General features: G+C 41.0%; 1 protein-coding gene across 1 annotated transcript; it reads left to right on the top strand.

Annotated features, from left to right (window-relative positions):
* The first annotated feature begins 899 nt into the window (after positions 1 to 899).
* On the top strand, positions 900 to 25775 carry slc27a6 (solute carrier family 27 member 6). Its single transcript, XM_004572817.4, has 10 exons — positions 900 to 1487; positions 4571 to 4780; positions 11414 to 11572; positions 13194 to 13318; positions 15504 to 15698; positions 22349 to 22439; positions 22538 to 22736; positions 24818 to 24915; positions 25124 to 25254; positions 25328 to 25775. The coding sequence occupies exons 1-10, from the start codon at positions 1001 to 1003 to the stop codon at positions 25502 to 25504; spliced, it is 1872 nt and encodes a 623-aa protein (XP_004572874.3). The 5' UTR covers positions 900 to 1000; the 3' UTR covers positions 25505 to 25775.
* Positions 25776 to 27939: the final 2164 nt, after the last annotated feature.

The following is a 27939-nucleotide window of genomic DNA, read 5'->3' as shown; positions in this document are numbered from 1 at the left end:
CGTTACTTAATAACGGGTTAGTCCCAACACTGCTGTTAACATAGCCTCTTTTATCCACCTCTCGCGGAGACGATTACAGTAGTTAAATTTAGTGATATCTTTTAAAAGTGGTCTTACTTAATATACCAAATAACTGATGTTTTGTTCAATATTGTGGAGTTTAGACACATGAGGCTATTTGCAGCGGAAGGTCAAAATAACTCATTGTCTTTGGTTTCCTTACTTCCCTACTACTTTCAGCTGTGCTATATCATTGCAGACAGAATGTACCAGCCGCTTCTCACTATTTACTTCCAGAATACAGTCGTTCTATTATCTTTTTAAATAAGGGGTGAGGCTCAGCATGCCCTCCCACTCATCTCCACAACAACTGTCACATGATTTCACTTCCACAAACACGCGGTCATGTTGATTTTAGTAGGCAGTAAAACAGGAAATATTTAAGTTTGCCCTTCAAAATAAAATGCGATTCGGGGCTTCTGTCTTGAACAGTTTCAGGCTAAATACATTTGTCTTGAGCATATTTTCCTTTTGTACTGCACAGTAGCTTTAGTTATTTAAATAACAGTTATCCTGGTTATTGGCGGTATGATTTTAGATGGAAGTTCACAAATCCTGATTAAAGATGGGGATGCCACTTGTGAACAGAGTGCTTTAATATAAAATATCTGCTGACACCAAGGTCTTACACATGCATTCAGGGCTTCCTGTCTCACAATCTTCACATGCATCTTAATTTCTTTCCATCTAACACCATGCATGCGTGAGAGATCATTTGAAAAAGCAAACCGCCACAGGTGATGTTTTGTAAGTTAATCACCTTTTATTTTGAAGGCAGCATTTGTGATCTTCTACTCTTATGTTGCGGAAATTGACATTTCTGGACGGTCCCTGTTACGCCACTTGCCACACCGTGTTTATTACCTGGGACGTTGAAGGGCGCGCAGTGGCTACCTTTCAGTGTGACATTCCTCTCCTCTCGTGGTCCTTAGCCGTGAGCATGACTCTGTGTCTGGGATGTCTGTCCGTTCTCGTGGCTCTTGCTTTATCAGTTTATGTTCTGCAAAAACTCTGCTTCCCATACTTTTGGAGAGATCTTCTTTTTCTGCAGAAAGTCGTCAGATACGGTGTGAAACTGGAGGTATTCAAGCTGACTTCCAGCGTGCGCACGGTCCTGGACAGGTTCCTCCAGCAGGTACAGCGCATCCCGGACAAACCGTTTGTAATCTACGACGGGAACGTCCACACCTACCGGGACATTGATCGGCGTAGCAATAGACTGGCAAATGTGTTCCTGGAGAAAGCCAACTTGAGGAAAGGAGACTGCGTTGCCTTGCTCATGAACAACGAGCCCGACTTTTTGTGCGTTTGGTTCGGGTTAGCGAAGGTCGGCTGCTCGGTTGCTTTCCTCAACACTAACATCAAGTCCAAGTCTCTGTTGCACTGCTTTAACTCCTGTGGAGCTAAAACTCTAATAGTTGGTTCAGGTAAAAGTCTCATTTCATTGAAGCGGTATACACCACAGTGGCTCTAGAAACAGTTTTATCTTCATGTACAGCATTCAACATTCTTTCTCGATATTTTAATATTGTGTATTGATAGTTTTCTCTATATATATTACGCAATATCTTTTATTTTTGTCTCAAATTTGTCCTTGCAATGTAGCACAGGAGCTTATTCTGCCAGTAAGCTTTGTGTGTGTTTCTATAATTAAGTTAATCCACTAGTAGGTACAAGTTCAAAATGATATATTAATGCTAAAATATCATTTCTATCGTCCATTAGTTTAAATGGTATTTTATTTACATTTTATTACTATTTATTATTATTATTTATTATTATATTTTACTTGCTTTCCTGAACAGGGAAAAAACGTTTTAGTGGTTGACTGTAATGCTTGACTAATTTCTGCAGACTGAAATTCGGGTCTAAAATGTGAATTTGTTGTTGTTTTAAACACGTTTTTGACATATTTCCAAAATATTTGTTTTCTTCTTATTAGGAGAAGTGATCTAATACGTTTGTTAAGCACTGTAGATTTACATAAGAAGCAAATTTACACAAATAAAGTAGCAGATATTTGCCAGTATAGAAACAAACAGGTATGCTGTCCACCAGGGTTTCTGCATCTTCAGAACCCAGGCTGGCTGTTACCAGTTTTACCACATTTTCCAGTTAGGTAAGGGTGGACACTGGGGACTGGGCAGTCTTGGCTATCTTCTCCTGACTGGCTATACCACCAGCCACAAGTAACCTGGTACCCTCCACCAGAGCTTTGTCTGTCTTTACAATGTATTCCCTGTAAAAACGTACTGAAATCAAAAACAGTCACAGGAAAAGTCATTATATGATATAGTTTATGCAAAAATATAATTATTGTTATTGTTCATGAATTTTACATTTCATTTATATACTTGCATTTCTGAACATAAAAATAGCACCTGAAGTTATGGTTGATTCATTTCTGACTACTCAAATTTTGGTATAAAAACATGAATTCAGTTTCAAGTTTGGACAAATTTGTAAAATATTTGTTTCCTTTTCTTTGTTTTTACGACAGGCGAGCTAATGAATTTGTTAAGCAGTGTAAAACACGTGAGGATTTCACCTCTCAAGTACTGCGAATAATGTTTCCTCTTTAAAGTTTAATTGGCCAAGTAATGAAGCCGCAACACTAAAGTGCGGATTTATTAATGGCAGATATACGTTTTAAAACGTGCATGCAGTTTTGGTGTAATTGTAACTTTTCCCAGTTCTGATAGTCAGGCACATCTTTGACAACTTTCATGTTCTGAACTGCAGGTATCAAACCTGGCTTACTTTCACTTATGGATGTCATGATTAATTAACTTTTCCCTTAAGTAGCCTTAAGTGAAAATCATATGTACTTAATGCTACTTATGCATATTACTTGACTCAGTGTACTTAGTTACTTCCCTGAACTCACAAGTGAACCAACACCTGTGAGTAACACATGAATAATAGATGACAAAATAAAATTTGATGAACTTAATAGCTCCTCATTAAAATCTTGTAACTTGCTGATCCCTTGTAAGATTATTATAAGTTTGTGTAATGTTAGCTGCAATTTAAATATAGATCATTCCACAAATCCACAAATCTGCTTTGGGATGGAATTTATTCAGAAATTCAATGGATGGATCAAAAAAATTGGTGATAAGCAAATATATGTTTAATACAAATTAAGTTTCACTGAAAGTTTCCTGTTTGTACATTTAATTGGATTAACCATGTCGTAATCATGTGACAGAGTGACAGATTGCTCAACCAGACAAACATGATGTTGTCAGAAATGCTGTCCTCACTACAACCGTGGTTAGTTTTTAGAGTTTACACACCCCAGTTTTTCAAGTTTTTTATTGAAAATCGTGCAGTTTAATGCCTCATTGGATTCTGAAATGAAAGCAAAATACAAATAAGTAGTTGGAGTTAAAAAATAAATCAGAGAATCAATTTATATCAATTTATATACCAAAATGTATTCTAAACCTTTGACACATCAAAGTAGCCACCTTGTGGCAGCTTTAACAGCTGAGCACACCCTTGGCAATCTTTCTACAATCTCAGCATGTTTGTAGCAACACACCACTTTCTGCTGTAAAGTACTGTTCAGCTGATGCTCACTCGGGTATGGTACCACACAGTGGGTGCCAACGCTGCTTTTATACAGACAGAGGGGGTTGTTAGTAATCCAGCAGCACCAGCTTTCAAGGCTTGATCAACCTCCATTGCCGTAGAACAGCTTTAAATTGTGAACCCAGACTTTTTTTTGCTAGGCCCCGCCTTTGTTTTTACAGTAAAATCTTCTTATTGGAAGCATATTTGCCGATGCTTCACCTTCTGCTTTGCATTTCTGTGGGAGCCCCGTCAAAAACCTGTCTATTATGCGAGCAGTGTCCAAGGATTCCTGTTTCTTTCTTTCTTTCTTTCTTTCTTTCTTTCTTTCTTTAAATTCATGACACGTAGTGTATAGGTTAAAAAAACAAAACAAATTACCAACTTTCTCTTATGCTGAAGAAATGGCTGCTATGCTAACATAATTACAAATTATGTTTGCAATTATTAGAAATATTGTTTTGCTTCTACTATTTCTATAATTCTGTCTTCTGAATAATGGAATACATAGACAGCTTCACTGTGAAGAAACCATTACATGTGTGACTTAAGTCCTTTCCGTTCAGGTACCTGACAAAAACTTCCTGCAGGAATTTTAAGGTCAGTCATACAGAAAGATATTTGCAAACACTGATGCAGTTCCATTTTCACCTACAGTCACTACTTGCACTGTAGGTAAAAAAAAAAAAAAAGGCACATAATGATCCATAAACTACAATTAAACGTTTTATTCTGTGAGATTAAGTGTCATGGTATATAATTGGCTTCCTGTTTGCAAGATGCTTCTACGTCTCACTGAGAAAACACATTTGTACATGTACATTTGCAATCAAACCTTCCTAAACCTAAATTTTCAGTTTTAGGATCAATTTAGTTTACAGGAGTAAGCAAAGTCAAGGTAACCTTTTATGATATAAGTGTCTCTATGTCTTAGACTTAGTGGAAGACCTGGATGGCATCCTAAACAGTCTGCTGTCGGACAACATCCAGGTGTGGGCAATGAGGAGCTGGACCAAACACACGGAGGTGCACTCTCTGCTGGATAAGCTTGAATCTGCATCTGAGAAGCCTGTACCAGCAGCACTGCATGCTGCCACTTCTCTCAAAACTCCTACACTCTACATCTTTACGTCAGGAACAACTGGTGAGTGTATATATATATGGTTAGAGATTGACAAGGTACAACACAAATGCTACAGCAAGGGGGAGCCAGGACGACAGGTCATGGGGGGGGGGGGGGGGGGGGGGGGTGTGTGTGTATCGTCACCCGCATCCGAGATTGGGTACCAAGCCCCAAGCGCGCTGGAAGAAGGATCATTGAGTGCGAGAGGAAATGACCTGAGAGATGGGATCATGGCGAAGCTTGACACCTGGATCCTGCGTAGCTACGGGCAATACCTGCTGCAACCATTACCGAGGCTAACCATCTGATGTACACTACAGCAGTGAGATTCTTGACTACAAGTTGAACAGCCATGAGAAGCAGTACCCTACCTGGAGAAGGAGACTAGAGACCAAGATTAAAGTAGCACGGAGGGAGGTTAGCTAACTATCGAATCTTCAGAAGAAGGTGCCTAAGAAGCAAGCTGTCCATACCAGAGGCTTTGGAAACTGCCAAGCAAAAACTCACAGCCTTGGCCTGCCACTTGAAGAGGTACACCAGGCAGGAGAATAAACCAGCTGTTCTCCACGGCACCAGCCAAGGTGCGCTCTCATTGGCAGAGCAATATGAGAAGAGCAGCACCAAGGCTGAAGACAGTGTAATACTGGAAGAGCATATGGGATAAGGACGCAACCCATAACGGCAATGCTTACTGGTTAGTCGGTCTCAGAGCAGACCACAGCAACCTCCCTGAACAGGGTCCAGTAAGATGAACAGGCACATAGCTCAATACATGAGTGGGGCACAGAAAGGAATTAGCAAGAGTACCAGAGGCCCAAAACCCCAGCTACTGGTAGACCAAACAGTCAGCCAAGACTGCCAGAGTGAATGGAGCAATCCTCTACATGGATGACATTAAGCTGTGTGCCAAGAGTAAATGAGACATCGGTTCACTGATCCACACCACCAGGATATACAGCAACGACATTGGAATGTCATTCAGACTGGAGAAGTGTAGTTAGATGATAACAAAGAGAGGGACAGTAGTCCGAACTGAGGGGGATCACACTACCAGAAGGCAACATTACAGAAATTGATCAAAATGGGAGACGGCCCCTAGGTTGGCCGAGAATGACCGAGCTAAGATCCCGTGGGACTTCCAGATACAGACGGACAAAATGGTGGTCAAGAAGCAGAAGAAGACGGCCGTAGTGATAGACGTAGGAATACCGAATGACAGCAACATCAGGAATAAGGAACATGAGAAGCTTAAGAAATACCAAGGGCTTAGAGAAGAGCTTGAGTGTGTAAAGGGTGAAGGTAACAGTGGTCCCAGGGATAATCGGAGCACTAGGTGCAGTGACCCCCAATTATTAATTAATGAGTGGTGCTTATTTATATGTTGGGACAAATTGTACCAGTTGTCCATTGTTTTCTTTTTCTTTTTTTTTTTTTTTTCTCTTCTCGCCTGTCCCATTTGGTTCTTTAGCCATCAGAATTGTTGTCTGAAGACCAACAAGGATACCCAATGGATTTACTTTGCCAAATGGATCATCGTGGCATTGCCGTATTGGTCCATTTGGTCGATCTTTGTTTTTATTATTTATTATATTTTATTTTCAGATGTTACAGACGGGACAGACATGAGTGAGAGATAGGAAAGGGAGAAAGAAAGAGGAAGGAAAGGAAAAACAGAAGGGGAGAGGGACAGTGAGAAAGGGGGGGAGAAAAAAAATAAAAATCTCCTGGATCACCTGTTCCTGTTGAGAGAAGAATAGAAAACAAGCAAAAAAAGACAAAAAATAATAATAAAGCAACATACTAAACACAACACCATCGCATTAATCTAGCTAAGTGTAAACAGCAGTAAATACTAAATATTCAATGTTGTTGTGCAGCACGCAGGACAGATGTGCTTCGAAGTAGCAGCCAAGAAAGGTGTAATTTGGGTCTACGAGCAGTGAACACCCGTGTGCATACCTGTGTGGATCAGCGCGCTTGTATTCCAAAGGTTTCTCCATGTAACGATCTGCTAGGGAGTGTGGGGAGCCACAGCCCCGTCCTCCAGGGTGTGAAGCAGGTATGGAGGAGATCAAAACTCCAGACATCCAGAGGCCCCCAGAACACAAGAGACCATGGAAGACCAACAGAGGGGCAGCCGCGCCACTGTTCCAGTAAGAGCTGAGGAGAGTCCCAGATGAGGGTTCACTCAGCAGCCGCGGAGCAGAAGCCAGGGGGGGTTGCAGTGACACGCCCGTGAGCTCCGCCGGCCCCCAGCTGTGCCTGAGTGACCGAGCCCCAGGCCGAGAGGCCGGGGGCACCCCACCCCCGAAGGGGCCCGAGCGAGCCCCAGGCTCCAGGCCCCGATAAGCGGCCGCCAAGGAGTGAGCCGGTGTGTACCTGGACGCCCATCCCCGGACACAAAGAACCACCAACGCACCGACACCTGAGGGAGTCCGCCACCGGCAGGGGAAGTGGTGGTAGGTGGAGATAGGCCTCCAAACCTTGGAGGGCCTGAGGTGTCCCCAGAGAGGTGGCGTCTGATACCCAGCCTGACATATAGACACAGACATACAGGCACACACAGACACAAACATCCATTCCCCCCCTCATGCTCTCATATGCACTCACTCCACACTCAACCAACGTGGAGACAGACATAAAGAGACGCTGTACACACGATCACACTCCCCAAGCGTACTCTACAAACCGGGTCTAGGTACCCTTGCCCCTGGAGGGGGGAACTGCACCCAGACCCAGGTGGTGTTACCCTTTTCCCTGCGGTGGGGAGAGGCAGACCACCCCGACTCCGTAGCAGCAGGGAGGCCCCACACTCCAGACCGCAGTCGGACGGCCAACTCCACCTAGCCCTCCCGCTCCAGCAGGCCGCAGAGAATGGGGGTGGGAGAAGACTCCAAACCTCCCTCCACCCGCTCATTGTAGTGTTGATGCATGTGTGTTCTAAGGTGCAATTAAAACCCAGGAGGGCATGGAGCTACCTGCCAGAGAGCAGCAGGTAAGCGCATGGTCCCTCCTGATAGCCCTCAATGTCTAAGTGTATTTAAAATTGAGAGGTGGGCAACGATGCCAGGGGTGAGGTGTACACCCTGATGGTAATTTGGACTCCGTGATTGTGCCCACCCCCAAGATCCTATATGTATGTGTAATGAGAGTGTGAGTAATGTGAATGTCTAAGTTGTGGGATAAAATTGAGGCAGAGGCAACCAGAAGGGGACAGAGGGGGGGTAGCCTCCTCTGCACCCTGGTGACATACCCCTACTCCAAGGCCCTGCATGTGTGGGTGGTTGTGGTGGAGCGGGAAGAGGGAGGCAGCTGGAGATGGGGAGGGAAGGAAGGGAGGGGCAGGTAACCCCTCCCTGGGGCCAGCTCCCCCGCTGACCCCAGTAGGCACTCCCACACTCCGCGACCCGCCAGGGAAAGGGGGCCCAGGCCCATCCAGACCGGGGCCCAGTGCAGCAGCGCCTCCCGGCCCCACAGAGCCCGGGACAGTCCACCCAACCCCACCACAGAGAAAACTGCACCCACCCCACCATCCACTCATCTTCCAGACTACATAAGACAGTAAACGCCCAGGCTGAGATCTTCCTCCACCTCTCCTGTATCTCCCCCTCCTGCAGAGAGAGTTCCTGAAGAGAGGAAAGCTCCTGCAAGATGTGACCATCTCCCCCACCAGTTGAAGAGCCCCCCAGGTGGTTCGACGCACCGGCGGCACCCTGCTCCAGGGCCGGGCCCCCATGCACCCACCCGCCCACAACCCCGGCAACACACCAACCAGGATCCAAGCCCCCGAGGCCTGGCCCGGGCCCCAGCCCAGAGACGGAGCGCCCCCAGAACCTCACGCCCATCCCGGACCCACCCAGGGCCAGCCAGGCTACCAGGTCAGTAACCCACGTCCGTCAGCACAGACCCTCCCCTAGCCCCGCTGCACGCAGCCGCGAGGAAACAGTCACCTGAGAGCCAACAGAGCCCCCAACCGGACATGACCGCTACCCCGGGTTGAGCCCCCCAAGGAAGATGCCTCCGGGGAACCCCCCGACGCCCTAAGCCTGTCCCTACTCCCATACCAATCACAACAGTGAAGGCGGGACCAAACTATGACCCCCCACCCCCACTAGGTGATGGAGCTGATAAAAGGAGTCCAGAGCAATTGATCTGATGTGGTGGCAGAGGCTGTATCAAGACTAATGTAATCTAATAGATAATTTCTATATTGGTTAGAATTAAGATTATTTTTATTTTTCCAGTTCATGAGGACTGTTTTCTTGGCTATGCATAGGGCAGTGAAAACCATATGGGCGATATTCTTTTCTGAAGTGACATTATCTAAGCTGCCCAACAAACACACTGAGGGGGAGGTTGGAATGTTACATTTCAGACACTTCGATAAGTCTTCACATATCTCGCGCCAAAACTTTTGCACTGGTGGACAGAACCAAAGAGCGTGGATGTAATTGTCTGGTGTATTGCCTTGACAGTGTGAGCAGTTGTTGGAAGATGTAAAGCCCATCTTGAACATCCAATGACCTGTATAGTGCACTCTATGTAGTATTTTGTATTGTATTAATTGCAGACTGGGATTTTTAATTAATTTAAAGGTTTTTAAGCAAATCTGAGACCAGAAGTTTTGGTCTAAGCTGACTGATAAATCTGCTTCCCAATTTGCAATAGGAAGGGATATTGATTCATCTAATTTAGAAAGTGTTCTGTATATTTTAGATAATAATTTGGGGGATTTAAGAGTAAGAAAATGTGCCGCACTTAGTGGTGTTTGTAATTCAACTTGACTGAGGTTAAATTTCTTTTTTACTATGGATTTAATTTGTTGATATTCTAAAAATCTTGTCTTGTTGATCCCATATTGTGCAACTAGTCTGTCAAATGGAATAAATTCTGTTCCCTCTAATATATGTTCTAAGTATTTAATTCCTTTACAACTCCATTCTGGGAAATTAATCATATTATTGTTTTGTAATATGTCAGGGTTATTCCAGATAGGTGTACGTTTGCATGGGATTAATGAAGACTCCGTTATTTTTAGAAACTCCCACCATGCTGTCAGAGAAAAGCTGATGTTGATACTTTTAAAGCATTCATGTCTTTTGATGTTTGAGCTAATAAATGGTAGGTCTGAAATCTCTAGATCTTTGCATAGTGCCTGTTCAACATCTAGCCAGGGCTCAACTAAGAAGGTATGTTTTAACCAGATGAACTGAAGCCTGTTGGCTAAGAAGTATTGGTGTTGTCCATTGTTTTCGATAAAATTACTCTTGAAGAGTGGATGTTCTATTTTATGCAGTCTGTAAAGTGTAATGTTACTCTATCTGATATACTCTTGTTATATAGCTGTGCAAGTGGTTTATAAGCAGGGTGGTTTGAGGGTTTGAGAAGCAAACTGATGAAAGTGTGATGACCAGTTCAGTACTCACAAAGAATATTATATTATATTATTAAAAAAGCGCTTCATGTGTTGGTGTCGAGCATTGTGGATGAGATCAGAAGCAGTTGCCTAGAAAAGAGAGCCTAAAATCTCAAGCCTGTATTTGGGCAGGATGGTTGTGTCGGTTGGGGGAGCATGAAGGTGATAAAATTCTGTTTTCATTTTTAATACAGTTTAAATTACTCATTCATACATTCTACAGTATTTGACATGGAAACTGTATTTGTGATTTACATGATCTAAAGTTGCACAACAAGTTAGTGAAAACATTGAAATGTTTGGAGCAAGAAAGCCGGTGCACACCACACACCAGACTCATTATTCCATCATCCCATGTGTGAAGGATAGTCAGGGGAACATAATAATTTGGGGATATCCATATACTGATGTTTAAAAGAGATTGGCTTATTGGAATGGCTGAGTCAGAGTTATGATCTTAACATAAATGTGATACTGAAGAATAAACTGCTGCTTGTGTTTAAATTAGGCCAGAAATACTGGTGAACTGAAAAGATTTTGAAGGACAAATGATCCTAATTTCCTTGTCATTGCTCAAACTGCCTGATGGATGTTTTTACTAGTTACTAAGTTTAACATTAATTTACTTTTACCAGCCTGCACTATGAAAGGTTACACAGTTTGCTTAATAAAGTACAACTATCTATGTATAGTTTTGTCATATTGTGTTTTTCTTTGTCACATGAACACAGAAACTGGTTCAACACAGGGTTTGTCCCATCTATACAGTGGGGACAATGATTTCTATCCCTTAAGCCATAAAAGTTGAGGTATTGCTGCCACCCTGGCGGGACACGCAGGTGGCATGGACACCCGAGTTTGTGAGTGCCATAACTCGAGAACTAGGCAATGTAGGATTTTCAACTTGACGGCATAGATGCATTTACTTACTCAGACAGTTCAAATCTCAGAAACCTCGACTTCAAGGTCAGAGGTAGGGATGGGCTTTTAAAACAGGGACAGCACAGAGTGGGAAAGGTTGAAAGGTTGGTGACTGGCATTATTGCATCTATGGTATACCCTCCTCTTTCATTATTGGACCGAGAGCTTCGCATCCCAAAAAGGTGTTCACTTCATTTATGCAGAATTCAAGCTTGAATTGTTCTTCAGATGGCCGCTTATTCAATCAAAAGCATGCTATTTGCTATTTTGTAAATGTAGCGTCCCAAATATAACGTTATGCGGTTATTTCCCCACAGGTCTTCCTAAGGCTGCAGTGATCTCTCACCTCCAGAGCCTGAAGGCAGCAGCAGGTTTTTGGGCATTTGGGGCAACTGAAGATGATGTAATTTATGTCACCTTGCCACTCTATCACAGCGCAGCATCCCTGATTGGTGTAGGTGGAACTATAGAGCTAGGTAGGTCTACAAATATCTCTGCATTGCTAATCCCTTCACGATTAGGGTCTGACAGTATAGCTATACTTGCTGTAGTAAGTATAGCTGTGAGAAAAAAAAGATATGGTAATCGATGGTAATTTTGCATGTGAACTTTTTGCACAGGTTAAGATGTTTCCATGCAAATATTAGTAAATGAGCCCTATTGACATTATTGTTTAAGGATGTAAGCAAGATTTATCTTGGACTGTTTTATAATTCAAGATGATAAGATTACACAGAGACGTGTTCTTATGACACCCAGCAACTTGCTTTTGCTGCTTTTATGATTTAAGTTCCATGCTTCAGAGAGTTGGTTCTATTGGCATTGAATATTGAATATTGGCTGTTTTTCAGAGCTGCAGACATTGTCTACTCAGCACAATGTAACTACCAAACCTCTTTGAAGATCTCATGTTTCACTTTAACAAGCAGCTTTATTTTATGCTGCAAGATTCTCAGATGGGAATATTATTGTTGTTAAGTACACTGAAAACTGTTTCTGCAGTTTGAACATAAAAGTAATCTCGTATGTTTTTGAATTCATCAGTCGGTTCATTCTCTTCTGCTTATGGAGTAATTTCGAGGAGTTTTTGTTTGTTGTTTCATAGTATTGATGATTAACTGCTTTGCGGATCTGTTCCATCTATGCCAAAGTTAGTGATGCTGAATCCTTCACATTCTGAGATCAACATCTTGACAAGTTCTGAAAACAATCCTTGGTAAAGCTAATGCCCTGATAGTTAATATGCACATATCCTGATCAAAATCAATGCCATGCAGACTAAGCATTGGGTTAGATCCCATATGTCTAAGATTTTTAGGGCCAAGTACAAATGACCTCAGTGTTATCTGAATTTAAAAGAAGGAAATTATAGGGCAAAATCTGATCTGGTTTTTCTGTTATTGAGTGGAATCAGTGGTTTGCACCATTTGCAAACTTTCTTAAAAATCAATTATGATGGGGTCTGTTGATTGTAGACTTTTATACTGAAGTCCTCAAAAGTGTTATTGGGTTGGCTAGATGTTGCGAAGGCTGGGGTTTTTTTGTTGTTGTGTTTGTTTTTGGGTTTTTTTCTAACCAAGGAAAGAATTGACAGTGATATCTGATTTTTGGGGGGTAAGGGTTGGGCCTATAGCCAATCCAAAAATCAGGTTAGTATATCCTTAATCTTGATGGCATTACCTTGGCCTCTAGTACCAACCTTCAGAGGGTCCAAAATGCTATGAGAATACTAACAGGGACTAGAAATAGAACTTTAATGTCTCTTACGTTAGCTTCTCTTAGCCGCCTCCATGTTAAATCCAATCAAGAACGATCACGAACTCTGTTATTTTAAAAACCTCATAGTATCATATTATACCCACTGAGCACTTGACTGTCATGATGTAGGCTTTCTTGTGGATAGTACAATGGAATGCAGAGACTTCAGCTCTCAGGCAGCTCCCAGTTTGCATGTCACTACTGCATTATGTTTTGTACTTGTCTTTCTGTGGGCCAGTATAATAAAACAGAGCTTAACAGATGTATTAAAAAGAGGAATCATTCTAATTTCATCCCATAACAGTGTTATTAACTGCATTGTTGTCTATTCTACCATAGGTGCAACCTTAGTCTTGAAGAAGAAGTTCTCAGCCTCTCAGTTCTGGAATGACTGCAGAAAACATGATGTTACTATTTTCCAGTATATTGGTGAACTCTGCAGGTACCTCTGCAACCAGACAAAGGTAACCTGTTGCTGGCTGGACCCACTCACTACCCTAAATTAGTTTATTCTTGTTACATTATGGTGTAAAACCATCGTCATTTGAAATTCAAACTTTTTAACAGCTCTAGATAATATAAGTAGATCAGGGCAGGACAGATGTTGTGTCAGATGCATTCTCACTCCTGGCAATATGTTTGGCTTTGGCGTGGGGTGACATACAGAAAGTGCATGCAACAATTACTTGCTCTTCTCACCTAGGCTCAGCTGGAAATGACACAGACATTTTTTTCTGTTAATATCTCATCACAATTTTCATCCGTCTAAATATGTTACTAAACCATGAGGTTAGAAAAGGGTCCAGATAATCTGCATATAGTAATGGTTGACAGAGCAAAGGGACTAAATAAGGAGAAGCAGACAAAATTATAGATGTACCTAAAATGTTCTGTTAGATGTTCTTATAATATTACTATGTTATTGTTAGAGTTTATGTCAATAAGTATTTTTCTTTTATTATTTTTAATGGAAGTTGTCATTGTAACTGCTCCACTGAGTCATTCAAGTAATACTGTTCACAACTGTGACAGAAAAATAAGCAGGACCATTGTTTACTGTTCCTGCCCTCCTTACATCATGTAGAAATGCACGCACACACAGTGTCAGGGCCAAGCTCATCCATTCATGAATTCAAAGTCCTCTTTGTCCATGTTCTGTGTCATTTGGCTGTGTGGGTGAAAGGTTGGCCGCCACTGTCCTCATCAGTGATTGGTAAATGAAACGTACACAAGACACAAGAACCTTTTCACAAAATATGTGCTGACAAGGATGGATACTAATTACTCAATGTCCTGTTCTGCACTTTGATTATGCAAAGCAAATACCACCAGCTAAGCAAATACCATAGATGTCATCATATCGCACTGGATATTTGGCTCCAAATTCCATAGAGACTAGGACTTTAGACTAGGACCAGTTAGCTAACTGTAGCTAGTCTACAAAGGATATCCCTATTTGTATATCCTCTTTATACAATTCTTAATTATTTATGGCGGTCATATTTGTGACACTTATACTGTGTTTCTACACAGTGTAAATTATAAACCTTGCAACATGCCCTAGAAATGCACATTCTAAGTAAGGAGGACAAAGTTAATAGATATAGTCCCCTAAAACATGAGTACCTGGAACATATGCACCATCATTATTAGACCATTATCTACAGCTGCTTTCAGTACCATTGAAATGCATTTAGTCTTTTTCTTCAATTGAGCTTTCTGAGTTAACCTCAGTAATTACTTCCTCCTTAAAAAATATGTAGGACTGCTTTCTTCCATTTGTGCAATATCTCTACAATTAGAAATATCCTGTCTCAGAGTGGCTGGAAAAACTAGTTCATGGATTTATTACTTCTAGGCTGGACTATTGTAATTCATTATTATTAGGTTGTCCTAAAAACTCCCTGAAAAACCTTTAGTTAATCCAAAATGCTGCAGCAAGAGTCCTGACAGAGACTAGAACGAGAGAGCATATTTCTCCTGTATTGGTTTCCCTTCATATATCAATAATCAGGCCCCGTCTTATCTTAATGACCTTATAGTACCACATCACCCTATTAGAGCACTTCACTCTCACACTGCGGGCTTGTTGTTCCTCGAGTATTTAAAAGTAGAATGGGAGGGGGAACCTTGAGATTTCAGGCCCCTCTTCTTTGGAACCAGCTTCCAGTTTGGATTCAGGAGACAGACACTATCTCTACTTTTAAGATTAGGCTTAAAACATTCCTTCTTGCTAAAGCATGTAGTTAGGGCTGGATCAGGTGATCCTGAATCCTCCCTTAGTTATGCTGCAATAGGTGTCGGCTGCTGGGAGATTCCCTGGGCAGATGGGCAGATGGCTGCCCCTCCCCAGAATCTGGTTCTCCCTGAGGTTTCTTCCTGTTAAAAGGGTGTTTTTCCTTCCCACTGTTGTTGTGATTTGGCGCTGTATAAATAAAATGAAATAAACTGAACATGCACTTAAACATTTCTTTAAAACACATTACATAACATAGCCTTTTCCTATTTATATGCCACCCTGTCAGTGTAATAATCAGAGACATTTATTAAGTGGAAATTATTTCCCACTTAACAGTTTTTTAAATAAATGATTTCGTAATACTTTTCAGAAATCTTGTGCTGATGTATTTGTATTTTTCTCTCCATCAGACAGAGCTTGATAGAGTTCATAAGGTGCGGATGGGAGTGGGAAATGGGCTGCATCAGGATGTGTGGCAGGAGTTCCAAAGTCGCTTTGGGAAAATCAAAATGTGTGAAGTATATGGCTCCACTGAAGGAAATCTGTGTTTCATGAACCACATTGGCAAGATTGGATCAGTAGGCCGCTCCAACTTCTTTTACAGGGTAAGTGCATGGAAATAAGCTATTCCATGTGTGTGTGACCAAGCCTACACGCTACTCTCTAGTAAACGAGCACTACCTTGGTGTGTGCTTTCATAAGAGAAGGTAGACAAAAGTAAATGATTATAATAAATCAAGTAATTTGACATGTCAGTAGAACTGCACAGATTCACTTCACCATCATAACAAAATAATTTCTTTATAAGGAATGCTCATTAAGGGAAGCTGCATTTCTAATGACATCAAGCTCTTAAATAAGTCTAAAGTCTTACTTGCTGGTCTTAAAACACTGAAACATCAAATAAAATGATTAAAAACATTTTTGTTTAATACAAGACTAAAGACAGATTCTGCTTTGGAATTTGTCCACAATTCTTGTGTAAAACATGTGAGTTTTATTATTCATGTTATTATTGTCATAGTAACTATTGCATGTAGTGCCCTAAGTCGAACCTCAGTAAATCTAATTTTTTGTGTTGTTAAGCCTCAAGGCAAATATGAAATTAAATATAAATATTACAAATATAAAATGAATTACTGCATCAACGAGCAATGGCTCGAGGAGGTAAAAACTGACGATTCCAGGTTGCTTTGATATGCCAGTGACCAGACGAAAGGGCTGAGAGGTGAAGGATTTGAGTCGAATAAACGGAGTGCGATGAGACATACTCCACAACCAGGCTAGTGGAGTATGGGAGAGACCGATGGAGACTAACCTACTAAGGAGAATGGAGTGAGAGACGGTGTCAAGGGATAGCTCAGGGCAGGGATAGCTCAGTAGGTAGAGTGGTGGCCCCATGATCGGTAGGTCGGGGGTTCAACTCCACTGAATGGCTACCCTGAGGTACCCCTGAGCAAGGTACCGTCCCTACACACTGCTCCCCGGGCGCTGCATTGGTGGCTGCCCACTGCTTCACTGGGTGAATGGGTTAAATGCAGAAGAACTATTTCCCTATGGGGACTAACACATACACATTATTATATCAAAAGCAGCTCTCAGATCGAGGAGAATAAGAATGGAAAGTAAACTGTAGTCAGCTGCCATAAGAAGATCACTGGTTATTTTTATAAGCGCTGTTTCAGTGCTATGGGAGGGGCGAAAACCAGACTGGAACTGTTCATACAGATTATTATTAGTTAAGTATGAGTGGAGTTGTGTGGCAACTATCTTCTCAAGAATTTTTGAGAGGAATGGTAGATTGGAAATAAGACAAAAATTATCAAAGTTATTGGGATCTAGACTTTGTTTTGTTTTGCTTTGTTTTGCGTTTTGTTTTTGTTTTCAATATTGTGGCGATGGCAGCAACTTTGAAGGAAGCAGGAACAGTTCCAGTAGTAAGTGAAGAATAAATGATAGCAGATATGAGGGGAAGCAAAGAGGGTAAACAGGCCTTGACCAGGTTTTGACTTACAGATGAGTTCTGAAATATCAGTGACAGAGGGAAGTTGGAAAGCAGAAAAAGAGTGTGATGGGAGTGGAAATGCAAAGGAAGCGCTACGTGGAACAAACCAGGTCTTGGATGAGCAGGTAAAAATCTGGTGACCTGAAAGAAGAGTTGAACAGTGAAAACGGTGTCTTGGTTGAATCATCATTTGCACAGACCATGGTGGAGTAATAAGCAGATATTGTTTGATTAATACACTCTTTATAATACAAAACATGATTATTAAACATTTCCTTATGAATAGTAAGACCAGTTTTCTTATTATAGAGGCGTTCAAGCCGTCGGCCTTTTGCTTTCAGAAGCCTGAGTTCAGCTGTAAACTCTCTCAGCAGGGTGCTGACTGAGGGAATGATACAGGTTTGGTTTAGAGTGTGGCAACAGAGTTTAGAATATTATTGAGACTAGAGTTATAATAGGAAACCAAGTCCTCTTGGGTGAGCAGGTTATGAAAATGCAAATAAGTAGAGAAAGCAAAAGAAAGGGTGTCAGGATGGGTTTTCTTAAAATTCTGAAAAGAAATGGTACAAGGGTTCTTGGGCATAGAAAAGGTTATTTTGACATTGAAAGAAAGATCTTGCAATAGATTACCGTGATACCTCCACCACGGCCGGACTCACGAGGCTGGCAGGTGTAAACAAACCCAGGAGTGGAGTTGTTGAGCTGCGAAAAGTCATTGGGCTGTTGCCACGTCTCAGTCAAACAGAAAAAGTCAAACTTATGGTCTGTGAGGAGATTCTGGACGAAATGTCCCTTTTTCATAAGCGAGCGGATGTTGACATTTCTTAACAATGTTCTTCACATAACCCTGTTGCTTTACTACACTTCTGCCCATCCATGAATACAGTTGGGTCTATTATTTGTTGGGCAAAGATCATTTTAATAATATTGCCTTTCTAAACCACTGCAGATGGATTTTAAAGCAAACAGTCAATACGGGATTAATGTTCAGACAGCTTTCATTCAAGGAGTTTTACAGAAGTACTGCATTAACTTTTTAGGAGTCACAGCCATTTACATACATTTTCAGAGGTTCAAAAATGTAGATAATGGGCTCACAGGTAGTTTCATCAGCCCCATCTACAGTTGGAGCTATGTAAGTAAAACTAAATTGAACTGAATGCCCACCACCCCTGGCACAGTTGATGGTCATTTTTAACAGCTCACTGAATCAATTGCCACTATTATTCCAGTGCAAAATGTCAGTCTAAATCTAAAGTGCATGATGGTATAATTATTTCTGTGATTAAGAAAAGCAGCTTTGCACCATCTAACTCAAGAACTCTTGAAAAGATACATTTTCAAGGTCTGAAAGTCCTCTCTCAAGGCCTGATGAAACCAAGATGAACTTAACAAATTGAGAGGAACATAAAAGTACGGGCATGGAGAGAACTCCTTCATGATCTTTAACATACTGGATTACCCATGACTGCCGCTAGTATTTACTGATTCAGTTCAGCTTTATTTACAAAGTCATATTATAAAGGAAAGACTACAATAATAAAGAGAAAAACCCAACAATCAAACAACCGCCTTTGTGCAAGTAGTTTAGAACCTGCTCAGGTTCAGATTCAAAACTGATTGGACAGCACTTCACAGTGCTAATAAATAATGACCAACACTGTATTGCAAAGGTAGCCCAAGGATATATTTAGGATATGGGATATTATTCAGTGTCAAGTCTGTCGCATCATCTCAACCCAGTAGAATACACAGCACCCTCATCAAGGTGATATTACACAAACTAAAAACTTGTCATACATTGAATATGTCATACATGTAATACTAATGTCAGATTATTAAACAACTTCTTACATAGTTATACATGTACTGTAAGTCTGTTGTGACTGTGGAGAAGAATGAGTAGTGAAGTTGCTTTACTGTGGCTTTGGTAGGTATTAATGCTGGCTGTTGTTAATCAGTGGACTTACATAAGAGTGGATCCATGTATTTGGCTCTAATCTCTGACTTCAGCTATTCTTAGATGTGTCCAGGTGACTTTTCATTTGACCCACAATGTTATAAAAGAAGTTGTAAAAGTGAAGTTATAAAACATATGGTTAAAAGTAGTGTCAGTTCTGTAACATGCAGTTAAAATGTATTGTTTAGATTTCTTTTGTTGGTCTACAATTATGAAAACGTTATGGAATAATGAGTGTCTATTAATATAAAGTGTATTAGATTGGACCTTCTTTATACATTTTATAACTGCCCTAATTACATTCAGTTTCTAGATCACTAAAATGCGAATTACCTTGACCATTGATCAAGGCCATGAGTACCATTCACAGAAGGTTGGGGAATGGCTGCAATCACAGCATTGTAAGATGTTGAAAGATGACTCCCGCTTCCATTCAGAGATTGAGAGATGGTCTTTCCCTTTTCATCTGTCCCCGCTCAAACCAGCTTCCCTCCCTGTCCCATGTGTACATCCTCATCGTTGTAAGAGTACACTGTAGGTGTAGATGGACTGTAGAGTCCTGGCCTGACGAGTTGTCTCTTTTGTGTTGTTGGCACTAACAACTATGCTACATTAAAAGTGACTTAAATCCCCTTTCTTAACTATTCTGGTGCTCAATTTCAGCTTTAGTTTGTCATCTTGATTATACCTAAAAACATAAATGCACTGAGTTGTTGGCGTGTGATTGGCTGATTAGATAAGCACTTTGAGTTCTCAGGTGGGATAGAAAAGCACTATCCTAGGAACTTGTCCATTTAACATACTGTATGTGTGTTAATAAGCAGCTGAACAGATGTATCTAATAAAGTGGCTGTATTATGAGTATATATAAAAGGCAAATAACCATATTTGTTTTTTTATTAATTTAATATACTTTGAAAAATATAAGTCTTGAAAGTAAGTCTTTGTAGGTGGCATAGATGTCCATCTGATCACATAACTTGTCAATCAAATGTCTTGTATTAAACAAAAACAAAGACTCATGTACTTTTAGACCCATCTATAAAAGTAAATATTCTATTGAAATTATTAATAGTACCTTCAGTTATTTGTCTAAAAGTGGGGAGTAGTTTACATATTTATGTATCATACCTGTTCTGTGCAAAGCCTGAAGCCACTTTTTATTAGTGAGAAACTAGGACAAACAAGATAGCGCTAGAAAACACAAACCTTAAGGCTAATTAATACAGAGAACAAATGCAAAAGCAGAATATGAAAATCTGTTAATTCCAATTCAATCCATTTAGATACATTTAGATACATTTGAGGTCAATTCAATAGTCAGTCATCATTTTCTGTTGCATCCTCACCCTCCCTGACACACACACACACACACACACACACACACACACACACACACACACACACAGAGCAGCTTACATTTGCTCAGTAAATATTAAACCTTTTGATGTGATATTCTTGAGTTTAGACATTTAGAAACATGATTGAGGTCTTGAAGTGATTCAGAGTATGTGAGCTTTGTTATTTATTCTGAATTCTTCTGACCATAAATCTGCTTTTCTTATATCAGTCATTTTGTTTCTAATGTTTATTTAATAGATACTCAAAATGTTTTACACGCATTTTAATTTGTCCTAAAACATTCCGTATTATCATTCTCCTTAATCTTTCGGCTGAGCATGTACGTCATCATGCTTTGCTAGCATTTTTCATATTTAGCAATGTACTGTTTGTGTTTTTCCCATGAAATGCAGATTAAATGTGACACTTCTGCATTGTTGTGTGATTCAGCTTTCAACAGTTCTGCACTTTGGCTTTCAGGAAAATTGTGTTTTAGCAGCTTCAACAATTTTCCCAAATATTTCAACAATTCAGCTCAAGTCATTCAGCTTTTAGCAATTTACACTGCCTTTTCTTTAGTAAATGCATTCTCTAGTTTCTTTATATTTTGCTAGGAAAATGCTAAATGTGTCCAGCTGTCAACTGAAACATATACAAACATGTAAATACAATGTACAAAGCAAAGCAGAGTTTTTACAATTCTAATGGACCTGAAGGTCAATAGTCGGCATCAACACTATTGTTCGTCAACACATCTGAAATCTCTTAGGCAAGCTTTCTTGAAATTTCTTTTAATAGTTTTCAAATTTTCAGCTAATTACTCTTGAGGATGTGTAAGTGTAGACACAACACTGGTTGTTATATGTTAGTCTGGCTCCTTAAAAACAACATATGAAGAAACAAGGGTTTATTCATACAGTTTTCATAGTTTCATTGTATCTAGTTTTCCATATTGTTTATAATTTGTATGTGAGCATTTCCTCTGTAGTTGTGAAAATCATTGGGCTAAATTGTAAGAACCAATCCATTAATTATTTAGCATTTAGTTTCATTACCTATTGGTTAACAAAAGCTTGACTGACTGACTGACTTTTGTCATTCCTTCTATACACCAACACTGTACATTACAACAAAAATACCTGCCTGGCTCTGAATACAGCAGGAAAGGTACAAGCTGCAGAATCTTGCTGTTCTGGTACGAATGCTGCAGAACCTCTTCCGAGATGTCAGGAGAGAGAACAGACCATGTTGGGGATGAGAGGGTTTCTGTAGGATTTTGTTTGCTCTGGTCAGATAGCGTTTCTGCAGAATGTCCTGGATGGGGGAAAGTGAACACACATTGATCTTCTCTGCTGTCCCCACCCTCTCTACAGATTTCCAGTTTGTGGCACTGCGAGCTCCCAAGCAAACAGATATGCACATAGAAAGTGTTAAGGATAGGAGAGGGTGGGTGAGCTCTCCTCAACCGCTGCAAAGAAGTGCAGGCGATGCAGAACTGTCTTAGGAAGAGCTCTGATCTGCATCACTGAGTGTCTGTTTTCTGTACTTCCAGGAACTTGGTGCTACAGACCATTTCCACTGTTGCACTATTGTTTAGAAGTGGTGTGTGCTGGCTTTACATATTAATGCAAATGTATATGTTTAAATGCCCTTAAAGACATTTAGCATTAAGCAGATCTGTGGGCTAATTAGCTATTCTTATTGAAACTAGCACATTTTAATGTCTACAGTGAGTTAATGCCATCTGCTAAGATGTAGAAATTATGTATAAAGTTTTTTTTGTTTTGTTTTTTTGACAGTGACTACAAAAGGTATTGATTTTTTTTTTCAGGACTTTAAAGCTGCTTAGATACTTCTCTCAATCCACATGGTGTTCCAATCCTCATAGTTGATTACTCTGTTCATCAGTTACCCACCATAACACTATTTCCTTTTGACATTTTGTGTAGCTCCTGTTTAAGTATGATTTGGTGAAGTATGACATTGTGAAAGATGAACCAGTGAAAGATCAGTATGGTTTCTGCCGGCGAGTGGACAAGGGTAAGGTTGGAATACAAATTCATTTCTTATTCTTCCCTTTTAAACTTGAACGTTTTGAACAAGTATTTGTATTGATTTTGAACTTCTGTTATTCTTAGGTGAGATGGGGCTTTTACTTTCCAAGGTCAGCGCTATTAGCCCATTCTTTGGCTACGCTGGAAGCAAGGAACTGACTGAAAAGAAGCTGATGAGAAATGTGTTTGTCAAGGGTGATGCCTACTTTAACACAGGCGATCTCATGGCGGAAGACCATGAGGGCTTCATTTTCTTTAGAGACCGAGTCGGAGACACATTCAGGTACTTAGATAAGATGTTTACGATGTTCTTAGATTTGATTTGCATACATTTTCTATATAGACTTCTATGTAGCCTCTGGTAAAAGACCTGAGCTTGAAGGATCAAGACCATATGCTCTTGATCCTTCAAGCTCATGTCCTTCGAGCTCGGGTCTTCTACCAGAGGCCTGGGAGCTTGAGGGTCCTGTACAGTATCTTTGTTGCTTCTATGACTACGCTCTTCTGGACAGAGATCTTGGATGTTGGTCCTGGGATCTGTTGAAGCCACTTGCCCAGCTTAGGCTTCATTGCCATAAGTGCTCTGATTGCCACAGTGGCCTTTACGCTCCACCTCTTCTTGAGTTTCTCTCTCAGCCCTTGACACTTCTTGCGCCTCTCGAAAGTGTAGTTAGCTTATTACTCTGTATAGCTACATCTATCACTACAGCCATCTTCCTCCACCGTTTCAATATTGGTTAGTCATCATCAGTTTGTCTGTCTGGAAGTCCCACAGGATCTTAGCTCAGTCATTCTGAATGGGGGCATGTCCCATTTAGCCTTGGGAGTTACTAGGCGCAGATGTTCCTGTGTATTATGCAAGCCACCTGGTTATGGCATTCCATGTATGCCCTGTCTGCTAGCATCTTGCACCCTGCTGTTAGGTGCTAGATTGTGGCATCAGTGGCATCTTTGCACAGCTTGCAACTGCAGTCTTCCCGGGTGTGGTAGACCCCAGCCTGTATGGATCGTGTGCTCAGAGCTTGTTCCTGCGCTGCCACGATTAGTGTCTTTCAGTCCAGCTTTGTCCAGCCACTGGTAGGATTTCTGGATGTCAGCCACTTGGTCTATCTGATGATGTCCTCGAACAGGACAGTCCGGCCTTCAGTTAGCCAGATGCTCAGTGACTGCAGTCAGTAGATCAGCTGCTGCTTTCAGTGATGGTCGCAGCAGGGACTGTTGGATGCTGCATGCACATCTTCTAGTAGACCTTCGAAGGGTTCTTCACATAGTTCTGGTATTTGGCCACTAGGGGTTCAGTTTTCCAGCTTAGCCATGATCCTATTGCTCAGGTCAGCTGTTCTTACACTCAGTGCCTTCAACACACCAGGTGTACTTTTGGGCTTGGTGCCCAATCGTGAGTACTACAGCCAAAAGAAATGTCCTGGCTCCCTCTTCCCATAGCATTTGTGTCGTACCTCATCATTGTCCAGTTGTGATACCAGTTGCTTCTGAATGTCGGAACACTGAGCTACCAGTTATTTTGCCGTCAGTCTAGATGTTGGGTATTGAGGATTCCATAGGTCCCACATCCTCTTCATGTAACCACTTTTGCTGGGGTTACTTGCATAGTAGCGTTCCAACAGCTTAGAAAAAAAGTGCTTGTGTGAATTAGTGAATGAGGTAAGTTGTGTAAAAAGCTTTGAGTGCTTAGAGTAGATAAGAGCTATATAAGAAGTCCATTTAACAGGCCCTGTTCTCATCCCTTGCTCACTTGTACCTGCTTTTTCCAGTAGCCCACTACTTATCTGTGTGTCCTGGTTCCTCAATTTGTGACACGGACCTTATCAATCCAGGTGACGTCTGAGCCACTATGGCTTTAGTTATCTCTCTCTCTTGCTTCTATGATGAGGTAGGCTTGGTTTTCTTGTTCACTCGTGAACTTGAACTCCTCTGCTTGGGGCAGTAACTTGTCATTGGCCAGTGTGGTCAGTCCACTTCTTTTCTAGTTAAGACTTGAAGGCAAGCTGTAGGTCATTTGATGAAGCCACCTGAACCACATTATGAGAAAAAAGCAGATGTGAGATCTTGAGAACAACAGAGTGTAAATCATCCACTATTTGGCTACCTTTAGCTTTTAAAAAAATATGAACAGAATCAGTGACAAGGCCCTGGCAACTCCTACGAAGCAAGGAAAAACAAGAGATCAGTTTACCCTTGGGAAAGACTTGCCAAAGGCCCACACTGAATAAGGATTAAACAAAAAATCAAAAAATTAAAAAGGACAGATGCCAGCAGTAACACAGGTTGTTACCATACGAGTGTAAAGCCTGGTCTGACACAGACTATGCTTCTACCAATTAATTTTTTCCCCCCCAATTTCAGGTGGAAGGGTGAAAATGTATCCACGACAGAGGTGACAGAGATTCTTGGGCTGGTAGATTTTATCCAAGAAGTCAACGTGTATGGAGTGCAAGTACCAGGTATCATGTCGCCATGCTTAATTATTAATGCAGTTACTAAGACTGTGAGAACTTGCAGTATAGATGTTTTCTTTTTTTAAATATCCACAATATCTACTTCGCCAAGTGCTACATTTTTGCTGTCCTTAGCCAATTAAACACAAGCAGGATGTCCATGTGGCATCAGTGAAAAACAGTATCCCTTAACATTGATCCATGTTGTTCACAGGACACGAGGGCAGAGGAGGAATGGCATCAATCATTGTAAGACCGGGCTTCATATTTGATGGAAAGAAGCTGTTTGAGCATGTAGTGAGGGATCTACCAGGATACGCTCGTCCACTTTTCATAAGGCTTCAGGTAAAATATGTTACTAAAATCAGTTTAAACATCCTGCTACTCTGAAGTAACTCAGATTGTTTTTTCCTCTCAGGAGGTCATGGAAACGACAAGTACCTTCAAACAGCAAAAGTTCCATCTGGTGCAGAGTGGTTTCAACCCCTCAAAAGTCGTTGATCCTCTCTATGTGTTGGACTACAAGCAAAAGAGCTACATTCCTCTGACAGACACGATCTACCAGAGCATCAGTGCTGGAGAGCACAAGCTATAGAACTCACAAGTATGAGTGTGACTATACAGTTTTAAATAGTGCACAAGAGTTTGAAAATGTTTAATGAATATTAAACATCTGACACATAATATGAACCTGAATGTGTTACTATGTCACAGCAATCCAATGACTAAGCCTAATGAAATACTTCAAATGGAAAACTAGAAAAGATCTTCAGATCTTTTGGATTTGATGACACTGTAGATATTAGTAGTAATAATAAATGCAATTTTGGAAGAATTCAGACAATAAATTATACCTTTTTACATCATTCTGTGTGTAATTCTGGTCAGATTTTTCCCCAATCATATCTCACTGTGCCTGCACCCTCTTTTTCATGGAACTCCTCAACCGGATTTTCTGTCAGAAAATGTATAAAATGACTACTGTCATTGTTTTGGAAGCACATTTTTTTGATGGATAGGATTTTTAAGCTCACTGACAAATATACTAGATTTCCTCAGCTCTTGTTTTGCCAGTTGGTTGATTTTAGTTAGTGCTGTCAGCGTTAATCTTGTTAAAATGATGTTAACGCCATAACTGCATTAACTCAGCAAACCTCCGTTAACGAGTTACCGGCAGATGGCCCCGTGCATGGGGCTGGACAGCGTCAACGTGTTAACGAGCTAACCGTGCTAACACGTTGACGCTGTGCAGCCCCGTCCTATTGCAGTAATCCAGAATATTCCAGAATCAACACAATGAAGTTACCTGTCTCTCTATGTCTATGCCCATACACATTTCTTCTGCATTTCTGTATAGATCAACCTGTAGATGTCCCTGGTCATGGCCTGAACATGAACAGTCAATTTATGTTTTTCTTACCAGGGCTGCAGTTCATGTGCGAAAAGAAATGCTTAATTATAGTGAGTTAATAACACTCTACAAGCTGGTGGAGCATTGTTGTTTGTCTTCGATCTCATTAGACAACAGTGTAGCAGTGATAACCTGAGCCTGTCACTCCCTTACCTCAGCAAAGTGATCGCATAAACAATCAAATAAGCTCTTTCACATTTTCTTTTTGTGATGCAGTTCATGCCATAGCCACTGGATGTCAGCACATTGCATGACTCACAGAAAGACCTTCATGGAAGCTGGTCCACTCTAAGAGAGTTAGCAGCTGTCTAAACTAGATAATGCAACAATTTAATATGGTTTATTGTAACTTCTGGGTAATATTTTGAATATTTGTGGCAGGCATGAGACAAGGGCTCAGTTGAACTGGGCAGAGTGGAGAGAGTGTGGACCCAAATACAGATGGTGACAGACTTAAAATGAAAGTGAGCATTTATGACGGCCAAGAAAAATACAAACAAATGCAAAGAACAGAATGACTAAACTAGAAAAACCTAAACTGGAAAAAACTTTAAAACACGATATCAGAAAAAACTGTCACATGATATCAAACAGAAGCTGTCAATTCAGCTCTTCAGTGTGGGCAATCATAATGAAGCAGTTCATTCTAAGTTGTAGATTTGAGCTGCGCTTCATATTTTTGGCCACCAGATGTCACCAAAGATGACTTTTGAAAAGCTTTGCGTAATGAACCGTTTTTCAATACAAGCTTCAGTGCTTCAGAAAGCGCCATTTGGCCAACAGTAGAGACATGGAACACGTAAAAATGCAGCAAGTGATGCACAGATAATCCGGCAACAAACAGAGGAAGACAAAAAGGCTTAAATACACAGATGGAAGGGAATGAGACACAAGAGGAGAGCACAGCTGGGAGAAATTACACATAGCGAGACGGGAAGGAAGCAAAACTGGAAACATTAGCAAAGGACACAAGACTATCAAAGTAAAACAGGAAACGAGACATTCACAAAGACAGACTTGAAACTGAGACATGGAGATGTGACTTGACTGCAAAACACGGGGGATGCATGAACCTGGAGGAACCTAGAAAACCAACACTAAACATAGCTTTTAGTTCATGAATAGTTTTGGTACAGTAAATATTTTTAACTGTCTAAAGCAGTGTTACAGCAAGTGCAGTGCACATAAATGAGTGGACAGGATGACGGACACCGCTCTGTGTTTATATTAAAAACAACTGGTGTCACTGGAGTATGTAACAGTTAAGTGTTGCCAGTTCTATCTGCAATGAGAGTTTACAGTTGTCATAAAGGCTCCTGTTCTTACTTAACCCTGGATGCTAACATCACAGCAGCTTTGGACTACTTGCTAAATACTATTAGTAAAGTCAAAGGAGCTTGCAAAGAAAAGCGTCTGGACTTCTTTAAATTACTTGAAGACGTTTCACCTCTCATCCGAGAAGCTTCTTCAGTTCTAAGGTCAAATGGTGGAGAGTCCCAGATATAAACCTAGTGGGAGTAACCCCCCACAGAGGGACAAAAGGACCCCCTGATGATCCTCTAATCGCCTGAGCCAAGGTGTGAAACTGGGTGTGGGTCCCAATCAGCCAGAGTTTCGGG

This window comes from Maylandia zebra, linkage group LG7 (assembly GCF_041146795.1).
Source record: "Maylandia zebra isolate NMK-2024a linkage group LG7, Mzebra_GT3a, whole genome shotgun sequence".
Classification (NCBI taxonomy): Eukaryota; Metazoa; Chordata; class Actinopteri; order Cichliformes; family Cichlidae; genus Maylandia; species Maylandia zebra.
Note: the sequence above shows the minus strand (reverse complement) of the source record. Positions and strands in the feature narration are given on the sequence as shown.